Source organism: Pongo pygmaeus, chromosome 20, assembly GCF_028885625.2.
Source record: "Pongo pygmaeus isolate AG05252 chromosome 20, NHGRI_mPonPyg2-v2.0_pri, whole genome shotgun sequence".
NCBI lineage: Eukaryota > Metazoa > Chordata > Mammalia > Primates > Hominidae > Pongo > Pongo pygmaeus.
Genome location: NC_072393.2, coordinates 51,548,848 through 51,566,682, shown reverse-complemented (window position 1 = coordinate 51,566,682; position 17,835 = coordinate 51,548,848). Strand labels below are relative to the sequence as shown.

At 48.3% G+C, this 17,835-nt stretch overlaps 1 protein-coding gene across 2 annotated transcripts in view; it reads left to right on the top strand.

The window, feature by feature from the left end:
* Positions 1-328: 328 nt before the first annotated feature.
* The window catches only part of OPA3 (outer mitochondrial membrane lipid metabolism regulator OPA3), a 58,288-nt gene continuing 40,781 nt past the window's right edge, over positions 329-17,835 (top strand). Inside the window, exon 1 of one of the 2 annotated variants that reach the window (XM_054463703.2) lies at positions 329-703. In XM_054463703.2, the coding sequence (XP_054319678.1) occupies positions 562-703 (142 nt within the window). In that variant the 5' untranslated portion in view covers positions 329-561. The remainder of the gene's footprint in view (positions 704-17,835) is intronic. The other variant, XM_054463701.2, reaches the window with a different exon arrangement.

Here is a 17,835-nt window from a genome sequence, read left to right as displayed (position 1 = left end):
TTGGTAGACGGTAATACTGAAGTCCAGAGAGGTTATGCCACTCATCTAATATTACACAGCGAAGCAATGGCAGAGCTGGGATCCCAACTAAAGTCTACATGACCACGCGGCTTCCTCTTAATCCCAATGAGCGCCCTAGCTTGCAGAGGAAGGTGTATTTGGGGCTCATAGGACTAATTAGGACTAATTGGGGCTCACAGGACTAATTAAGACTAATTAAGAGCCTCCTTTGGGTGGGGACGCCAACTCGGAACGTGACATCACGAAGGAGCACAGTGACGTTGGCCAAGGCGGGCGTGGGAATCCACACGCCTTCCAGCATCCGTTTAACGGCACCACCCCGACCCGCCTCACTTCCGTGTATATTTGCATATTCAGCGAACGGACGTCGGCACGTCAGCGTCGACGGGGTGACGTCAGGATGTGCCTCTGAAGTTTCCCTCGAGCGTACGTACATACGTACTGACGCACGCATGGCCACGAGAGGGCGGGGGAGGAGTGAAGAGGTTGAGGCGCCCCGCCCAGTCAGCAGGGTTGCGCGTGCCCTGTGAGACCGCCAAGATGGTGGTGGGCGCGTTCCCTATGGCGAAGCTGCTATACTTGGGCATCCGGCAGGTCAGCAAGCCGCTTGCCAACCGTATTAAGGAGGCCGCCCGCCGAAGCGAGTTCTTCAAGACCTATATCTGCCTCCCGCCGGCTCAACGTGAGTCTGACCCGAATTCCCTCCAACCTTTTTCCTTTCTCCAACCCCTGTCAAGTGGTTGCTCAGGGGATGGACTTCTGTCTACGACCAATCACAGCCCGAACCGGCAAAGTCCAGTGGCCAATAGTGGGGGGCTTCTGATAGAGGGGCGTGCGGGTGGCCCAATAGTGAGGGTGGGGCGTGGCGTAAGGGGCGGGTCAAGGCGCCACCGCGCGAGTAGGAAATGCCAACCAATAAAGGAAGAGAGCGCTTGGAGACTGATGCCCTGTTAAACCAATAGTGTGAGGGATGGGAGAAATTTGGACGGGGCTTTCCAGGATAGAGGAGCTAGGGGAGGGGCTGAGGAGAAACCGGACGGGATCCTTTGCCCGGCCGTCCTTGGGCAACTTCATTTCAAAAGCGGCACCGTGTGCCTCAATTTCCCCACTGATCTAGGAGGTGCTTGTATACCCTCCGTTTAGGACGTCGACGTTCCTCAGTTTTACTATAGTCAATAAGTCTGGATTAGGGGCATGGTTCGGGGGTGAAGTCTGGGTTCTGGAGGCATGGCCTGGGAATCTGGAAAAGGACTTTGAACCAGAGAGGACATTCATCTGTGTACTCATTAATGCGCTCATACGCCGTCCTTTCATTCGGTTGACAGACTATGCGGCCTTTTTGCTCAGCACTGGGAGATACACTCCTGATCCATCACTGTCACCCCAGAGTGGTTGGGAAAGTGGGAGCCCCGGAGCTCAGAGGAGCTGGCTGACCCAGGGACCTGAGGCCAGCAGGGCTGCCTAGAGGGGGCCGCCTGAGCTCAGATCTAAAGGGCATAGTAAGATCCGGCGCGGTGGCTCACACCTGTAATACCAGCACTTTGGGAGGCCGAGGCGGGCGGATCACATGAGGCCAGGAGTTCGAGACCAGCCTGGCCAACATAGTGAAACCCCGTCTGTACTAAAAATACAAGAATTAGCTGGGTGTGGTGGCGCACACCTGTAATCCCAGCTACTTGGGAGGCTGAGGCAGGGGAATCACTTGAACCCGGTGGAGGCTGCAATGAGCCTAGATTGTGCCATTGCACTCCAGCCTGGGCGACACAGCAAGACTGTCTCAAAAAATAATAAATAGAAATAAAGGGCATAGTAAACACCCAAAATATAAACTACTTTAAAAAGGTGATCTTGCCGGGCGTGGTGGCTCACGCCTGTAATCCCAGCACTTTGGGAGGCCGAGGTGGGCAGATCACGAGGTCATGAGATGGAGACCATCCTGGCTAACACGGTGAAACGCCATCTCTACTAAAAATACAAAAAATTAGCCGGGCGTGGTGGCGGGCGCCTGTGGTCCCAGCTACTCAGGAGGCTGAGGCAGGAGAATGGCGTGAACCCAGGAGGCGGAGCTTGCAGTGAGCCGAGATTGTGCCACTGCATGCACTCCAGCCTGGGTGACAGAGCAAGACTCCGTCTCAAAAAAAAAAAAAAAAAAAAAAAAAGGTGATCTGTGTGCTACATGGGACATAAAATAAGGGAATTTAGCATAATTGGCTGGGTCAGAGAACCACTGAAACCGCCTTTGTAAAATTATGACTGACACAGTGAAACAGATCTAACTTAACTGACTCCATCTTGCTTCTAACCTCCAAGCTATCCTTGTTCATTCCTGGGCGAAGGCTGAACTAACTTTGGGAGAGATTTAGTTTGTAGTTTATAGTTTAAACAAACATGGTAACAGCCCTTTCCCAAAGCAGACCTCCTTCTTGTCTGGCGACTTAGATTGCCTTTGTAGGACTAACATTAGCCACAAGATTAGAAATTATGGTTTAGGAGTCATGCAGCTGGAGGATACAAGATTCTGACGCTCCCTAAACTGCTCCTAAGATCAGTGCTTGAGATATTTCACAGACCCTGCACTTGATGGATCAGCTGGCCTTACCCAGATCAATAAACTGGCTTATCTGATCTTGTGGCCCCCCCAACCCAGGAACTGACTGAGCGCAAGAAGACAGCTCCGACCCCCTATGATTTCATCTCTGACCAATCAGCCCTCCTGGCTCACTGACTTCCCCTCACCCATCAAGTTATCCTTAAAAACTCTGCTCCACCGAGATCGCGCCACTACACTCCAGCCTGGGTGACAGAGTGAGACTCCATCTCAAAACAAAAACAAAAACAAAAAACAAAAAAACTCTGCTCCAGCTGGGCCCATTGGCTCGCGCCTGTAATCCTAGCACTTTGGAAGGCTGAGGGAGGTGGATCACCTGAGGTCAGGAGTTTGTGACCAGCCTGACCAACATGGGGAAACCCCGTCTCTACTAAAAATAAAAAAGTTAGGCGGGCTTGGTGGCAGGCGCCTATAATCCCAGCTACTCGGGAGGCTGGGGCATGAGAATCGCTTGAACCTGGGGATGGAGGTTGCAGTGAGCCAAGATTGCGTCACTTCACTCCAGCCCAGGCGAAAGAGTGAAACTCCACCTCAAAAAAAAAATAAAATAAAAAATAAAATAAAAATAAAATCTCCCTGAATGCTCAGGGAGACTGATTTGAGTAATAGTAAGATTCCTGGCTGGGTGCGGTGGCTCACGCCTGTAATTCCTGCACTTTGGGAGGCCGAGGTGGGTGGATCATGAGGTCAGGAGTTCAAGACCAGCCTGACCAACATGGTGAAACCCCGTGTCTACTAAAAATACAAAAATTAGCCGGGTGTGGTGGCGCACATCTGTAATCTCATCTACTCAGGAGGCTGAGGCAGGAGAATTGCTTGAACTTGGGAGGCAGAGGTTGCAGTGAGCCGAGATTGTGTCACTGCCCTCCAGTCTGGACAACAGAGCAAGACTGTCTCAAACAAACAAACAAAAAACACTCCCGCACAGCCAGCTCTGCGTGAATTACTCTTTGTCTTGCAGTTCTCCTGTCTTGATGAATCAGCTCTGTCTAGGCAGTGGGCAAGGTGAACCCCTTGGGCGGTTACACACCATTCATCCCTCCATCCATTCATTACTTCCTTTAGCTGGTATTTTGTGAGCCTCTGCCCTGTGCCAGGCCTTGTGCTGGCAATGCTGGCGAAACAGCAGGGACCAAACCAGCACCAAACTGTGCCCTCAAGGAATTCCTAGTCCTGCGGGGGACAGATGTATCTCCCAACAGTGGGCAGAGCTGAGATGGGGGAGCCCACTGGGCACCTGACGTGGCATGGGGTTCAGGGAGGGCTTCCTGGCAGAGGAGACATCTGAATTGGGACCTGAAGGGTGAGGACAACACCGGGACAAGGAGCAACGAAAGTACTGGGGCAGAGGGAAGAGCACACACAAAGCCCACATGGTTAAGGGAGTGCACCATTTTTCCCCCTCTGTAAGTTTGGATGCTTAAAGTTTGCTTTCAAGGGCCCAGAATTCTTGGTTGTTCGGTGTTTGGTGGGGTCTTTGTTGGGGCTGCAGCTCTTAGAATGGGAAAGTATTAGATTTCACAGTTACCAAAGTGCTTTCCTGTTAGCCATCTCATTTGACCCCCACAACTGTTTTGTCCCCATGTCCGGAAAGAGGAATGACTTCCTCTGGTTTATAGAAGGGAAAATGGAGGCCTTGAGGGCAGCAGTTAATTGCTCAGGTCATACGCAGAGATTTGTGCCAGAGGCGAGACTTTGGACACTGAATTCCTAGACCCAGTTTGTTTCCTGTCTCTGCCTGTCTTCCAAACACTGTGACATTCTTAGCATTGTGGTTTAGAAAATGGCTTCTGGGGCTGGGCGCAGTGGTTCCTGACTGTAATCCCAGCACTTTGGAAGGCGGAGGTGGGTGGATCATGAGGTCAGGAGTTCAAGACCAGCCCGGACAACATGGTGAAACCCTGTCTCTACTCAACATACAAAATTAGGCAGGTGTGGTGGCACACACCTGTAGTCCCAGCTACTTGGGAGGCTGAGGTAGGAGAATTGCTTGAACCCGGGAGGCAGAGGTTGCAGTGAGCCAAGATCACGCCACTACACTCCAGCTTGGGTGACAGAGCGAGACTCTGTCTCAATAAATAAATAAATAAATAGGCTTCTGTGCCGGGCGTGGTGCCTCCCACCTATAATCCCAGCACTTTGGGAGGCTGAGGCGGGCGGATCACCTGAGGTCGGGAATTAGAGACCAGCCTGACCAACATGGAGAAACCCCGTCTCTACTAAAAATACAAAATTAGCCAGACGTGGTGCATGCCTGTAATCCCAGCTACTCGGGAAGCTGAGGCAGGAGAATCGCTTGAACCCAAGAGGCAGAGGTTGCAGTGAGCGGAGATTGCACCACTGCACTCCAGCCTGGGTGACAGAGTGAGACTCCATCTCAAAAAACAGTTAAAAGATGAAGTATATTAGATAGCAATAATTGCTCTAGGAAAAAAATCAGGGTTGTAGAACAAGGAGTATTTAAAGGAAGGCTATAAGCCTAGATAGGATTATCAGGGAGAACTCACTGAAAATATGCAAAGGAGGGAGGGAATGAGCAGCGTTGGTATCTGGGGGAAGAGACGTTCCAGTCCAGAGGATCCCACATGCACACAGGACCTGAGGCATGAGCGTGCCTGGCACACAGGACAGAGGAAACTGATGACGGGAAAGGGGGACAGTTTGTATGGGGCCTGTGGGTCACTGCAAATGCCTTGGCTTTACTCTGAGTGGAACAGGACTTACTGGAGGGTTCTGTGCAGCAGAGGGACAATATCAGAGTTCTGTTTTATTTTATTATTATTATTACTTTTTTTTTTTTTGAGACAGAGTCTCACTCCGACACCCAGGCTGGAGTGCAATGGTGTGATCTTGGCTCACCACAACCTCCGCCTCCCAGGTTCAAGTGATTCTCCTGCCTCGGCCTCCCGAGTAGCTGGGATTACAGGCATGCGCCACCACTCCTGGCTAATTTTGTATTTTAAGTAGAGGTGGGGTTTCTCCGTGTTGGTCAGGCTGGTCTCTAACTCCCAACCTCAGGAGATCTGCCCGCCTTGGCCTCCCAAAGTGCTGGGATTACAGGCATGAGCCACCGCACCTGGCCCGGGGAGCAGAGTTTTTAAGGATAACTTGGTGGGTGAGGGGAAGCCAGTGAGCCAGGAGTGCTGATTGGTCAGAGATGAAATCATAGGGAGTCAGAGCTGTCTTGTGCTCAGTTAGTTCCTGGGTGGCGGCGGGGGAGGGGGAGGGCGGGCACAAGATCAGATGAGCCAATTTATTGATCTGGGTGGGGCCAGGTGATCCATCAAGTGCAGAGTCTGCAGAATATCTCAAGCACTGATCTTAGGAGCAGTTTAGGGAGGGTCAGAATCTTGTATCCTCCAGCTGCATGACTCCTAAACCATAATTTCTAATCTTGTGGCTAATGTTAGTCCTACAAAGGCAATCTAGTCACCAGGCAAGAAGGAGGTCTGCTTTGGGAAAGGGCTGTTACCATGTTTGTTTAAACTATAAACTAAGTTTTTCCCAAAGTTAGTTCAGCCTTCACTCAGGAATGAACAAGGACAGCTTGGAGGTTGGAAGTAAGATGGAGTCAGTCAAGTTAGATCTCTTTCACTGTGTCAGTCATAATTTTGCAAAGGCAGTTTCAGGATTACAGGCGTGAGCCACCACGCCTGGCCTCAAAATCTAAAATATTTACTCTCTGCCCCTTTACAGGAAGAGTTTGCTGACCCTGCTCTAGAATAGTATCCCTGCCCTTGTTTTTTATGACATTGACATTGGAGCCAGTCCTCTGATGGATAGTGTGTCCCGCTGTCTGGAGTCTCCTGATTGCTTCCCCTGACTGGATTCATGTTGAACATGTTTGGCGGGAACACCACAGACTCGAGGTGCCTCCTAAGGACATCCCTTCAGGGGGCTCCTGAGGTCTATTTGTTCCGTCATTTGTGATGGTAATTTGGATCGCTTGGTTAAGGCGTAACCATGTCAAGAACCTTTCCTTTTCCTCTTAGTAATGAATAACCAGTAGATTTGTTTACAAGGTAGAGCCAGCAGGATTTCCCATGGATTGGGTGTGAGACAGCTGACTGGAGGAGGTGCAGGTTGGACAGAAAGACCTGGAGCTCCGTTAGGGACAGGTCGAGTTGGAGATGCTACCGGATATTGCAATGTACTGGCTTCTTACATTTACACCTTTTAATTACATCATTAGTGACTTCACACTGCTAATTGCCCTTTGCTCTGGCCCCCAGCCATGGCGATTGGAATTTCCCAGGGTGCACTGGTGGCCCTGCGTTCTCTCAGGTCAGGCTTCCTGAGCTGACCAATAAATCCAGTATCTGTACCTTTGGCTGAGATACTTTTGACTCAGCAGGCTGCGCCCAGCTGTCTCACAGGAGAGGCTGGAGCAGTAGCTGTGACTGCCTGAGGAGAGAACAGTACATGCTAGAAGCATAAATCATCGATGATGCACCCTGCTGGGGAGGCAAAGATCTTTTTAAACACAGAATTCCTTTGTTTAAATTATTTTAACCCAAAAGTAAAGGAGGTTGGTGATGCTAGGCAGGTTGAGGCCATGCCTGCAAAGTGCACTTTTGGTGCTCCCAGGGAGGCTGTGAGTTATCTCTGGGCAGTGGGAAAATTCCAGCTCATCTGTGTTTATTCCTTTGGAGTGCACTGGTCCTTTTTCTGGTTTATCACACATAGTAGGCAGTAGTGACTGGTCCCCCAAAGATGTGCACATCCTTATCCCAAGAACCTGTTGAATATGTTACCATGTACAGCAAAGGTGACTTTGCAGATGTGATCAAGTGAAGGATTTGGGGATGGGGAGATGATCCTGAATTATGCAGGTCAGGTCAGTGTGATCACCTTATAAGGGAAAGACGGAGGCAGGAGAGGGAATGATTTGAGGGATGCTGCCCCGCTGACCTTGAAGATGGAGGAAGGGAGGCATGAGCCAAGGAATGTGGGCAGCCTCTGGAAGCTGGAAAAGCCGAGGAGATGGATTCTCCATTGGAGACTTCAGAAAGGAACACAGCCCTGCGGACACCTTGAGATTAGCCTAGTGAAAGTCATTTTGGACTTTTTTTGGGGGGCGGGGGATGGAGTTTCACTTTTGTTACCCAGATTGCAGTGCAGTGGCACGATCTCAACTCACTGCAATCTCTGCCTCCTGGGTTCAAGCGATTCTCCTGCCTCAGTCCCCCGAGTAGCTGGGATTACAGGCACCCGCCACCACACCTGGCTAATTTTTTGTATTTTTAGTAGAGATAGGGTTTCACCATGTTGGCTAGGCTGGTCTTGAACTCCTGACCTCAGGTGATCCACCTGCCTTGGCCTCCCAAAGTGCTGGGATTACAGGCGTGAGCCACCGCGCCCAGTTTTTTGTTTTGTTTTGTTTTTTGAGAGGGGGTCTCACACGGTCGCCCAGGCTGGATTACAGTGGCGTGATCTCAGCTTCCTGCAACCTCTGCATCCCGGGTTCAAGAGATTCTCCTGCCTTGGCCTCCTGAGCAGCTGGGATTATAGGCGCCTGCCACCATGCCTGGCTAATTTTTGTATTTTCAGTAGAGACGGGGGTTTCACCATGTTGACCAGCTGGTCTTCAACTCCTGACCTCAGGTGATCCACCCGCCTTGGCCTCCCAAAGTGCTGGGATTACAGGCGTGAGCCACCACACCTGGCCCCCATTTCAGACTTCTGACTTCTGGAACTGTAAAATAATAAATTTAGGGCAGGTGCGGTGGTTCATGCCTGTTATCCCAGCACTTTAGAAGGTCGAGGCAGGAGGATCACTTGAACCCAGGGGTTCAAGACCAGTCTGGGCAACAAAGTGAGACCTTGTCTCTACTAAAAATGACAAACAATTATTGGGGCATGGTGATGCATGCTTATAGTTTTAGCCACTCAGGAGACTGCAGCAGGATTGCTTGAGCCCAGGAGAATGAGGCTGCAGTGAGCTGTGACCGCACCACTGCACTGCAGCCTGGGTGACAGAGCAAGACTCTGTCTCAAATAATAATAATAATAAATTTGTGTTGTTTTAAGCCACTGCATTTGTGGTAGTTTGTTATAGTGGCCATGGGAAATGGATACACCACGATCATTCATTCAGGTTGCTGAGGTCATTTTTTCAGAAGTGCTCAGCTCTGTGGCCATTCTTATGAATTTAGGCCATGGACTTGGTTTCAGTTTCTTTTTCTACATAGAAAAAGTTTTGTTTTTCTACATGTGATCCAAAGCTTGCTGGCTTAACATAGTAACTCTTAGCCAGGTGCAGTAGCTCATGCCTGTAATCTCAGCACTTTGGGAGGTTGAGGTGGGTGGATCACTTCAGGCCAGGAGTTCGCGACCAGCCTGGGCAACATGGCAAAACCCTTTTTTTTTTTTTTTACTGAAAATACAAAAATTTAGCGGGTGCCTGTGGTCCCAGCTTCTCGGGAGGCTGAGGCAGGAGAATCACTTGAACCCGAGAGAGGTGGAGGCTGCAGTGAGCCAAGATCGTGCCACAGCACTCCAGCCTGGGCAACAGAGCAAGACCCTGTCTCAAAAAGACAAACAAACAAAAAACCCATTCACTTTTAGTTTCTGTTACCTTTGTGGCTTGCCTGGGCTCAGCCAGACAGTTCTTTTGCTGGTTGCTGCTTGGCGGGCTCTCATCCAGGTGCAGGCGGAGGTGGCTGGGCTGGAGTCATCTGGAACTGGCGCTGGGACTGGGGAGTTGGTTCCCTCTCAGTGTAGCCTCTGGGTCTCTCTTCTCCACGTGGTCTCTCCTGCAGGGTAGCTGAATATCTCACATGGCTGCTCAGGACTCCCCAACAGCCAGATTTTCATGCGGGAAGAAGCAGAAGCTGCAGGTTATTTAAGGGCAAGGCTTGGAACCTTCCAGCGTCATTTCCACCACACTATTGGTCAAAGCAGCTCCAGGCACAGACCACAGTGAGCGTGGGAAAGAACTGCACAGGGTGTGATACGAAGGGGTCCCTGATGGCACAGTCTGCCACAGAGTAGGCACTCTTGGCTTTAGATCTTGGCACTGCCAATTATTAGCCGTGTGACTTTGAGCAGGCAGCTTGACCTGTATGAGCCTCCATTTCCATATTTATCAAATGGGATAATAATAGAACTTATCTCCCAGGATTCTTGTGAGGATGCAGCAGGATAGTGGATAGGCGAGCCCTGGCCCGGGACCTGCCCGTCTGGTTGCTACTACAGGCTACAGGGGGTATACATGGAATCCGTTTTTTTTTTTTTTGAGACGGAGTCTCGCTCTGTCGCCCAGGCTGGAGTGTAGTGGCACAATTTCGGCTCATTGCAAGGTCCGCCTCCCGGGTTCATGCCATTCTCCTGCCTCAGCCTCCCGAGTAGCTGGGACTACAGGCGCCCGCCACCACGCCCGGCTAATATTTTTTGTATTTTTAGTAGAGACGGGGTTTCACCATCTTAGCCAGGATGGTCTCGATCTCCTGACCTCGTGATCCACCCGCCTCAGCCTCCCAAAGTGCTGGGATTACAGGCGTGAGCCACTGTGCCCGGCCCTTTGTTTTTTTTGAGATGGAGTCTAACTTTGTTGCCCAGGTTTTTACCTTCCTGAGTAGCTGGGACTACAGGCGCCCGCCACCACGCCCAGCTAATTTTTGTATTTTTAGTAGAGATGGGGTTTCACCATGTTGGTCAGGCTGGTCTCCAACTCCTGACCTCAAGTGATCCGCCCGCTGTGGCCTCCCAAAATGCTGGGATTACAGGCGTGAGCCACCGCACCCAGCCGGAATCCCTTCTTGTCATTACTGCCCAAGTGCCAGAACCTCTGCGTCTAGATAAAGACTTCATGCACTCAGATCCTTGCCCTGCTGTTTACGTGGTATGTGTCCTGCATGAGTCCCTCTGCCTTTCTGTACCGAATAGCACTTACCTCATAGGTCTGATGTTCCCTCAGCACCATTCAGTAAACAGTGTTTACTGTTTACTGTTTACAGCCCGGCCTGGAACCAGGCTGCCTGCTTATCTGTCCCCGCTCTGCCACTTTCTGTGTGACCCCAGAGAGAGTTATTTAACCTCTCTGGGCCTCAGTTTTATGCTTGTAATTGGGTTGTTATGTGGATATTAAGATCCATAAAACATAGGACTGTACCTGGCCCTGAAGTACTCTGTACATGTTTATTTACTTATTTATTCATTTTATTTATTTATTTTTTGAGACAGAGTTTCGCTCTTGTTGCCCAGGCTGGAGTGCAATGGCGTGATCTCAGCTCACTGCAACCTCCGCCTCCTGGGTTCAAGTGATTCTCCTGTCTCAGCCTCCCAGGTAGCTGAGATTACAGGCATGTGCCACCATGCCTGGCTAATTTTTTGTATTTTTAGTGAGACGTGTGAATATAAGATGAGATTTGGGTGGGGACACAGCCACACCATATCACTTGGCCTGGGGGATGGGGACTATGCTGTGGGGGAATTGGGCAGGCAACAGCCTTGTGTAGAACCAGGTCTCCGGCAAGGTACCTGGTGAACTAGAAAAAAACCTCCTTCTGAAGGCACACAAGCCTTTGCCCTAGGTAGAGACTGATACATTCTCCTCTGAGAATTTGTAGCCACTGACTGTCCCTCATGTGGGCTTGGAGCCTCTTTGAAAGGTCCTGGAAGTTGCAGGCTGAGAGTGAACCCCTAGGGGTACCTAATTGTGTCTAAGCACCTGGAAAAGGCAAACATAAACTCTTCCTGCCTGTGCTCTCTCTGCCCAGGCCTTGGAGAAATCCTTCAGACAGAGTTCCAGCACATACAAGCTCACAGTAAAAAAAATATATATACATATATATCATATATATGTATGATATATATAGATATATATCTCATATATCAATATATGAGATATATAGATATATATCTCATATATCGATATATCATATATGTCTATATGATATATGTGATATATATCATATATCAATATACATATGATATATATCATATATACTGATATATATCATGATATATATTATATATACTCATATATATCATATATATGAGATATATATCTATATATATGAGATATATATATATCTCATATATATATCAGACCAACCTGACCAACATGGAGAAACCCCATCTCTGCTAAAAATACTAAAAATATATATATATATAAAAATATATATCGATATATATATACACACCACATGAAAAAAAGCAGCCACCATGAGTGAGAGCCAGCAGAAAAACATGGCAGGTCACAACCTGCAAACGTGGAATTATCAAATGTGGATATAAAATACCTAAGCTTATCTGTTAAAAGGATAAAAGAGAAGGATATTAAAACACAAGTAAAATGAAAAATTGCCAGGAAGCTGGAAAAAGAATTAAACAAAACTTCTAGAAAGGACAGCTACAACAGTTGGTGTTCAGCTCTCAATAGAAGGGCTAACTAACCACCAGATTAAACACAACTGCCAAGAGGATTGGGGAGCTGAAAGGTGCACAATATGGAGGAAAACTAGTGAGCTTTGTGGGGCGCTTCCAGTAGATGCCCAGGAGTGCTACCTGCAGGTCCTCATTTGGTGGACGTGGGGAAGGGGTGGACGTGTTTATTTTTAGCAGTCTCTAGAGTGCATTCTCACGCGCACCAGTGTTTGAAAATCACTTTGCTGGAGTCTATTTATAATCACCAGAGTGTCACATCAGTTATATTATATGGCAGCCAGGCTGCTGCTGGTGACCTCCAAACATTTATTATTATTTTCTCCTATCAAGGAAACAATTCTGAGGTTCCTTCCCTAGCATATATGTATGCATGTGTGTACACATATGTAAAATTATTTAGCAGTCAGCCGGGCACGGTGGCTCACGCCTGTAATCCCAGCACTTTGCGAGTCCAAGGCGAGTGGATCCCCTGAGGTGGGGAGTTCGAGACCAACCTGAACAACATGGAGAAACCCCGTCTCTACTAAAAATACAAAAAATTAGCTGGGCGTGGTGGCGCATGCCTGTAATCTCAGCTACTTGGGAGACTGAGGCAAGAGAATCACTTGAACCCGGGAGGTGGAGGTTGCGGTGTGCCAAGATCGCACCATTGCACTCCAGCCTGGGCAACAGAGCAAGACCCTGTCTCAAAAAAAAAAAAAAAAAACATAAATAAATGAAAATATTTAGCAGTCATGTATAGCGCTAACATATAATAGTATGGTTATATTATATGCATTTAAAAACATACACAAAAATTAGAGGGATGAAACGAACATGTAAAAATTTTTAAAATAAACTTATTTATTCATGCCCCCCCCCCCAAATATTTTTGCTCTCACTGAAAACATTTTCCTATGCAGACATTATTAAATAAATTTGGAAACTCTTGGTGAAACCCTCTGTGAGAGTCTGGCTTTGAATTTTTTTTTTTTTTTTTTTTTGAGACAGAGTCTCGCTCTGTCGCCCAGGCTGGAGAGTAGTGGCACAATCTCGGCTCACTACAACCTCCACCTCCCAGGTTCAAGTGATTATCCTGTTTCAGCCTCCCGAGCAGCTGGGATTACAGGCTTCTGCCACCACGCCCGGCTAATTTTGTTTTGTTTTTGTTTTTTTCCCCAAGACGGAGTCTCACTCTGTCGCCCAGGGTGTAGTGCAGTGGTGCAATCTCGGCTCACTGCAACCTCCACCTCCCAGGTTCAAGCAATTCTCCTGCCTCAGCCTCCCAAGTAGCTGGGATTACAGGGGTGTGCCATTATGCCCAGCTAATTTGTTTTTGTATTATTAGTGGAGATAGGGTTTCACCATATTGGCCAGGCTGGTCTCGAACTCCTGACCTCAGGTGATCTGCCCACCTCAGCCTCCCAAAGTGCTGGGATTACAGGCATGAGCCACCGCTCCCAGCCGGCTTTGACATTCTTTGTTTGTGGCTGTCACAGCTGGCAAAGACCTAAGGCACACAGTCTCAGATGGAAGAAGTGTGTCATTGGCTGCATTTAGTCTCGCTGCTCCTTTTTTAGTCCCACCCTTCATTATGCAGAGGCATTTGCTGGAATTTGCTCATGTACTCATGGCTAAATCTTCTGGCCGATTTCTGAACAGGGATCTTTTTCAGAAGCCCCTGTGTAGAGGGCTGGCTGATTTGCAACCTGAGTGCATCCCAGGGAATCTACTTGCCCTGGCCACAAGCAATATGCCAAGTGGACAGGAGAGGGCGCCCGTGTCAGCCTGGGGATGGCGCCTGCTTGAGAAAGCACCAGAGGCCATCTCGGTCATTGACCCCGCTGTATCTCTGTATTAGTTTGTGCTCATCTGTAATTAATTGAAAACCCAGCCAGTAAATGTCAATCAAACCTTAAATCAAAAGGGTGTTTTTTGCTGGCTTTTCAGTAAGGCCTCTTCGTGGTTGGTTTGGTGGCTCAGTGGTGTCATTGGGAACCTGAGGACTCCGTCTCTGCCGTGTTGGTGCTCAGGCAGTCCTCATGGCCTCAGTAGGTCTGTGGCGGCTCCAGGCATTGTGCCTTTATGTTTCATAAGGGAGGAAGTCTGTGCGTGTGTGTATGGAGGGGCGGGTGGTCAGGTAAATGAGGGTAACGCCTCAAGGAGGAAAATCCTTTTCCAGAAGCCCCCAGGAAACTCCCCTCACTGCCAGCTTACCACAACCGGGTCACCTCCCACTCCTTGGTGTATGGGAGGTTGCAGTGGTGAGTATCGGCTTCTAAACTCTAATGGAGGTGGGGAGGGTGGAATTACTAAGACAGTAGAGAATAATATAAAGTAGCACTGGTAATCAGAAGCACTAAAGTTGTTCTGAAATCTTTTTTTTTTAATTTTGAGACGGAGTCTTGCTCTGTCGCCCAGGCTGGAGTGCAGTGGCGCGATCTTGGCTCACTACAACCTCTGCCTCCTGGGTTCAAGTGATTCTCCTGCTTCAGCCTCCTGAGTAGCTGTGACTACAGGCGCCCGCCACCACGCCTGGCTAATTTTTGTATTTTTAGTAGACACGGGGTTTCACCATGTTGGCCAGGGAGATCTTGAACTCCTGACCTCAAGTAATCTGTCTGCCTTGGCCTTCCAAAGTGCTGGGATTACAGGCGTGAGCCACTGCGCTCGGCCCTAGCTTCTCTGTTAATTTCTTCCTCTGAGCCTTAGAAACTCCTGAGTGTCCTCTATACCAAGTTGAGTTGGTCTCTCCAGGCCTGGGAGGAGAGTAGAGGTGGGGATCGTTTTCTGGGGTGTGGCTGTGCTTCAGTCCATTAGGAGGCTGAGTAATTCATTCACTCAACAAATCTTTATTTAGTGCCTGCTGTGTGCCAGGAACTGTCCTAAGAGGCATGACTCAGTAGTCAACAGAACAAAGATCCCTGCTCTCATGGGGCACATTTGAGGGTATTAGTTACCTGCCTAGTGACCCCAGGGCACAGACGGGCGCTTCATCCCGGATTTCCCACCAAATTCCCAGGCTGAATCCAGTGGTCCACCCTGCATCGCATCCCCATCCCAGCACAGTCCCTGTGGCCCAGGGAAAGCAGTGCCCTAATTGGCCAGGCTCAAGAGTGGGGTTACCTCCTCCTGAATCCCTTGAACCAAAAGTTGGGGAGATAGGATCGCCCAAGATGCTGGGCAGATGGAACCAGTTATGCCCCTCTGGTAACTGGAGCACTGTGTGTTACTGCAGTCTCGGGTTGCTGTAATGGAAAGATCAAGCCAGGTCTGTGGGAGGAAGCACTGCCTATTGTGGCCTGCACAATTCTGTTAATACTTGGAGCACTGTTAGGGCAAGCTTAAAACTGGCTGGATTGGGCGGGGCACAGTGGCTCACACCTGTAATCCTAGCAATTTGGGAGGCCGAGATGGGCGGATCACCTGAGGTCAGGAGTTCGAGACCAGCCTGGCCAACATGGTGAAACCCCATCTCTACTAAAAATACAAAAATTAGCCAGGTGTGGTGGGGCATGCCTGTAATCCCAGCTACTCGGGAGGCTGAGGCAGGAGGATGGCTTGAAGCCAGGAGGCGGAGGTTGCAGTGAGCCGAGATCATGCCACTGCTCTCCAGCCTAGGTGGCAGAGCAAGACTCCATCTCAAAAAATAAATAAATAAATAACAAAATAAACTGACTGGATTGCCAGGTGGGGTGGCTAACACCCATAATCCCAGCATTTTGGGAGGCTAAAACTGGAGAATCACTTGACCTCTGGAGGCTCAGGTTGTAGTGAGCTGAGATCGCACCAGTGCACTCCAGCTTGTGTGATAGAGTGAGACCGTGTCTCAAAATAACAATAATAATCATCGTCATCATCATTATCATCTGACTGGATCACATCTGGGGAAGGGCAACCAGGGCAGAGAGTGGCTTGAAGCTATGTTTACCCTGAATAATAATTTATTGACTGATAATAACAGCTTTTATTTAATATGCTTTCCATCATCTCAGCAAATGATCTTAACCACCTTATTAGGGAGTTTATGACCATCCTGGTTTTATGAGTGAGGAAATCTCTCAAAGCGAGAGAAACGGGTTCCCTGAGGCAACACAGGATAAGAAGTCATATCCCACTGGCTCCCAAATTCCTCCTCTTATGTTTAATTATTGGCACTTGATTTTTTTGATATATTTTTTGTTGAGAAATAGTATCTATACAATGCAATGTACAGATCTAAAGGCTACAGTTCAATGAGTATTGGTAAATGCATATACCCATGTAACTAGTACCCAAGATATAAAACATCGTCATCACTCTAGAAAGGTCCCTCCTCCCCTGCTCTGTCGCCTTATCTGACTTCTCTCCTTATTGATTAGTTCTGCTTGTTGTTCAACTTGATGTAAATGGAATCATACACTATGAAATTTATGTTTAGCTTTTGTTCATTTGATACTTTTGAGATACTTGCTGCATGTATCAATAGTTCATTTCTTCTTCTTTTTTTTTTTTTTGACACAGGGTCTCCCTCTGTCACTTAGGCTGGAGGGCAGTGGCACAAACACAGCTCACTGCAGCCTCAACCTCCTGGGCTCAAGCTATCCTCCTACCTCAGCCTCCTGAGTAGCTGGGACCACAGGCACATGCTACCATGCCCGACTAATTTATTTTATTTTTTGTAGAGATGGATCTCACTAAATTGCCGATAGTGGTCTTGAACTCATGGGCTCAGGTGATCCTCACCGCTTGGCCTCCCAAAGTGCTGGGATACAAGTGTGAGCCACCATGCCTGGCCAGTTTATTTTGTTATTTTGTTTATTACTCTTAATAAAAGTGTATTCTTTTCTTGTATTTCATTATATGAATATGCCATGATTTGTTTAATAACTGTCCTAATGATGGGCATTTGGGTTGTTTCCAACTTATTGCAAGTAAAGGTGCTATGAACATTTGTGTACAAGCCTTTATATGGATGTTTTCATTTCTCTTGGTAGAAATGAAATTCTCCCAGTAATTATCTAGGAGTAAAATTTCTGGGATATATGGTAAGGGTATATTTAATTTTATAAGAAACTGGCTGAGCCAGGGGCGGTGGCTCACGCCTGTAATCCCAGCACTTTGGGAGGCTGAGGCAGGTGGATCACAAAGTCAGGATATCTAGACCAGCCTGGCCAACATGGTGAAACCCCATCTCTACTAAAAATACAAAAAAAAATTAGCTGGGCATGGTGGCGCCTGCCTATAGTCCCAGCTATCTGGGAAGCTGAGTCAGGAGAATCACTCGAATCCGGGAGGTGGAGGTTGCAGTGAGTTGAGATCGTGCCACTGCACTCCAGCCTGGGCGACAGAGTGAGACTCCGTCTCAAAAAAAAAAAAAAAAAAAAATCAGGTGGGTGGATCACCTAAGGGAGTGGTGGCTCACTCCTGTAATCCCAGCACATTGGGAGGCCAAGGCGGGTATATCATCTGAGGTCAGGAGTTAGAGACCAGCCTGGCCAACATGGCAAAGCCCTGACTCTACTAAAAATACAAAAATTAGCGGGGCACAGTGGTCTGCACCTGTAATCCCAGATACTCGGGAGGCTGAGGCAGGAGAATCACTTGAACCCTGGCAGCAGAGGTTGCAGTGAGCTGAGATTGCGCCTTTGCACTCCAGCCTGGGCGACAGAGCAAGACTCCGTCTCAAAAAAACAATAATAATAAAAAAAGAATATTAAACCAATCTTACATTCCTGCAGAAATCCCACTTGATTATGCTATATTATCTTTTTTATATATTGCTGGCTTTGGTTTGCTAATATTTTCCTAAAGATTTCATCTGTGGTCATCGGTGACATATTCTGTAATTTTATTTT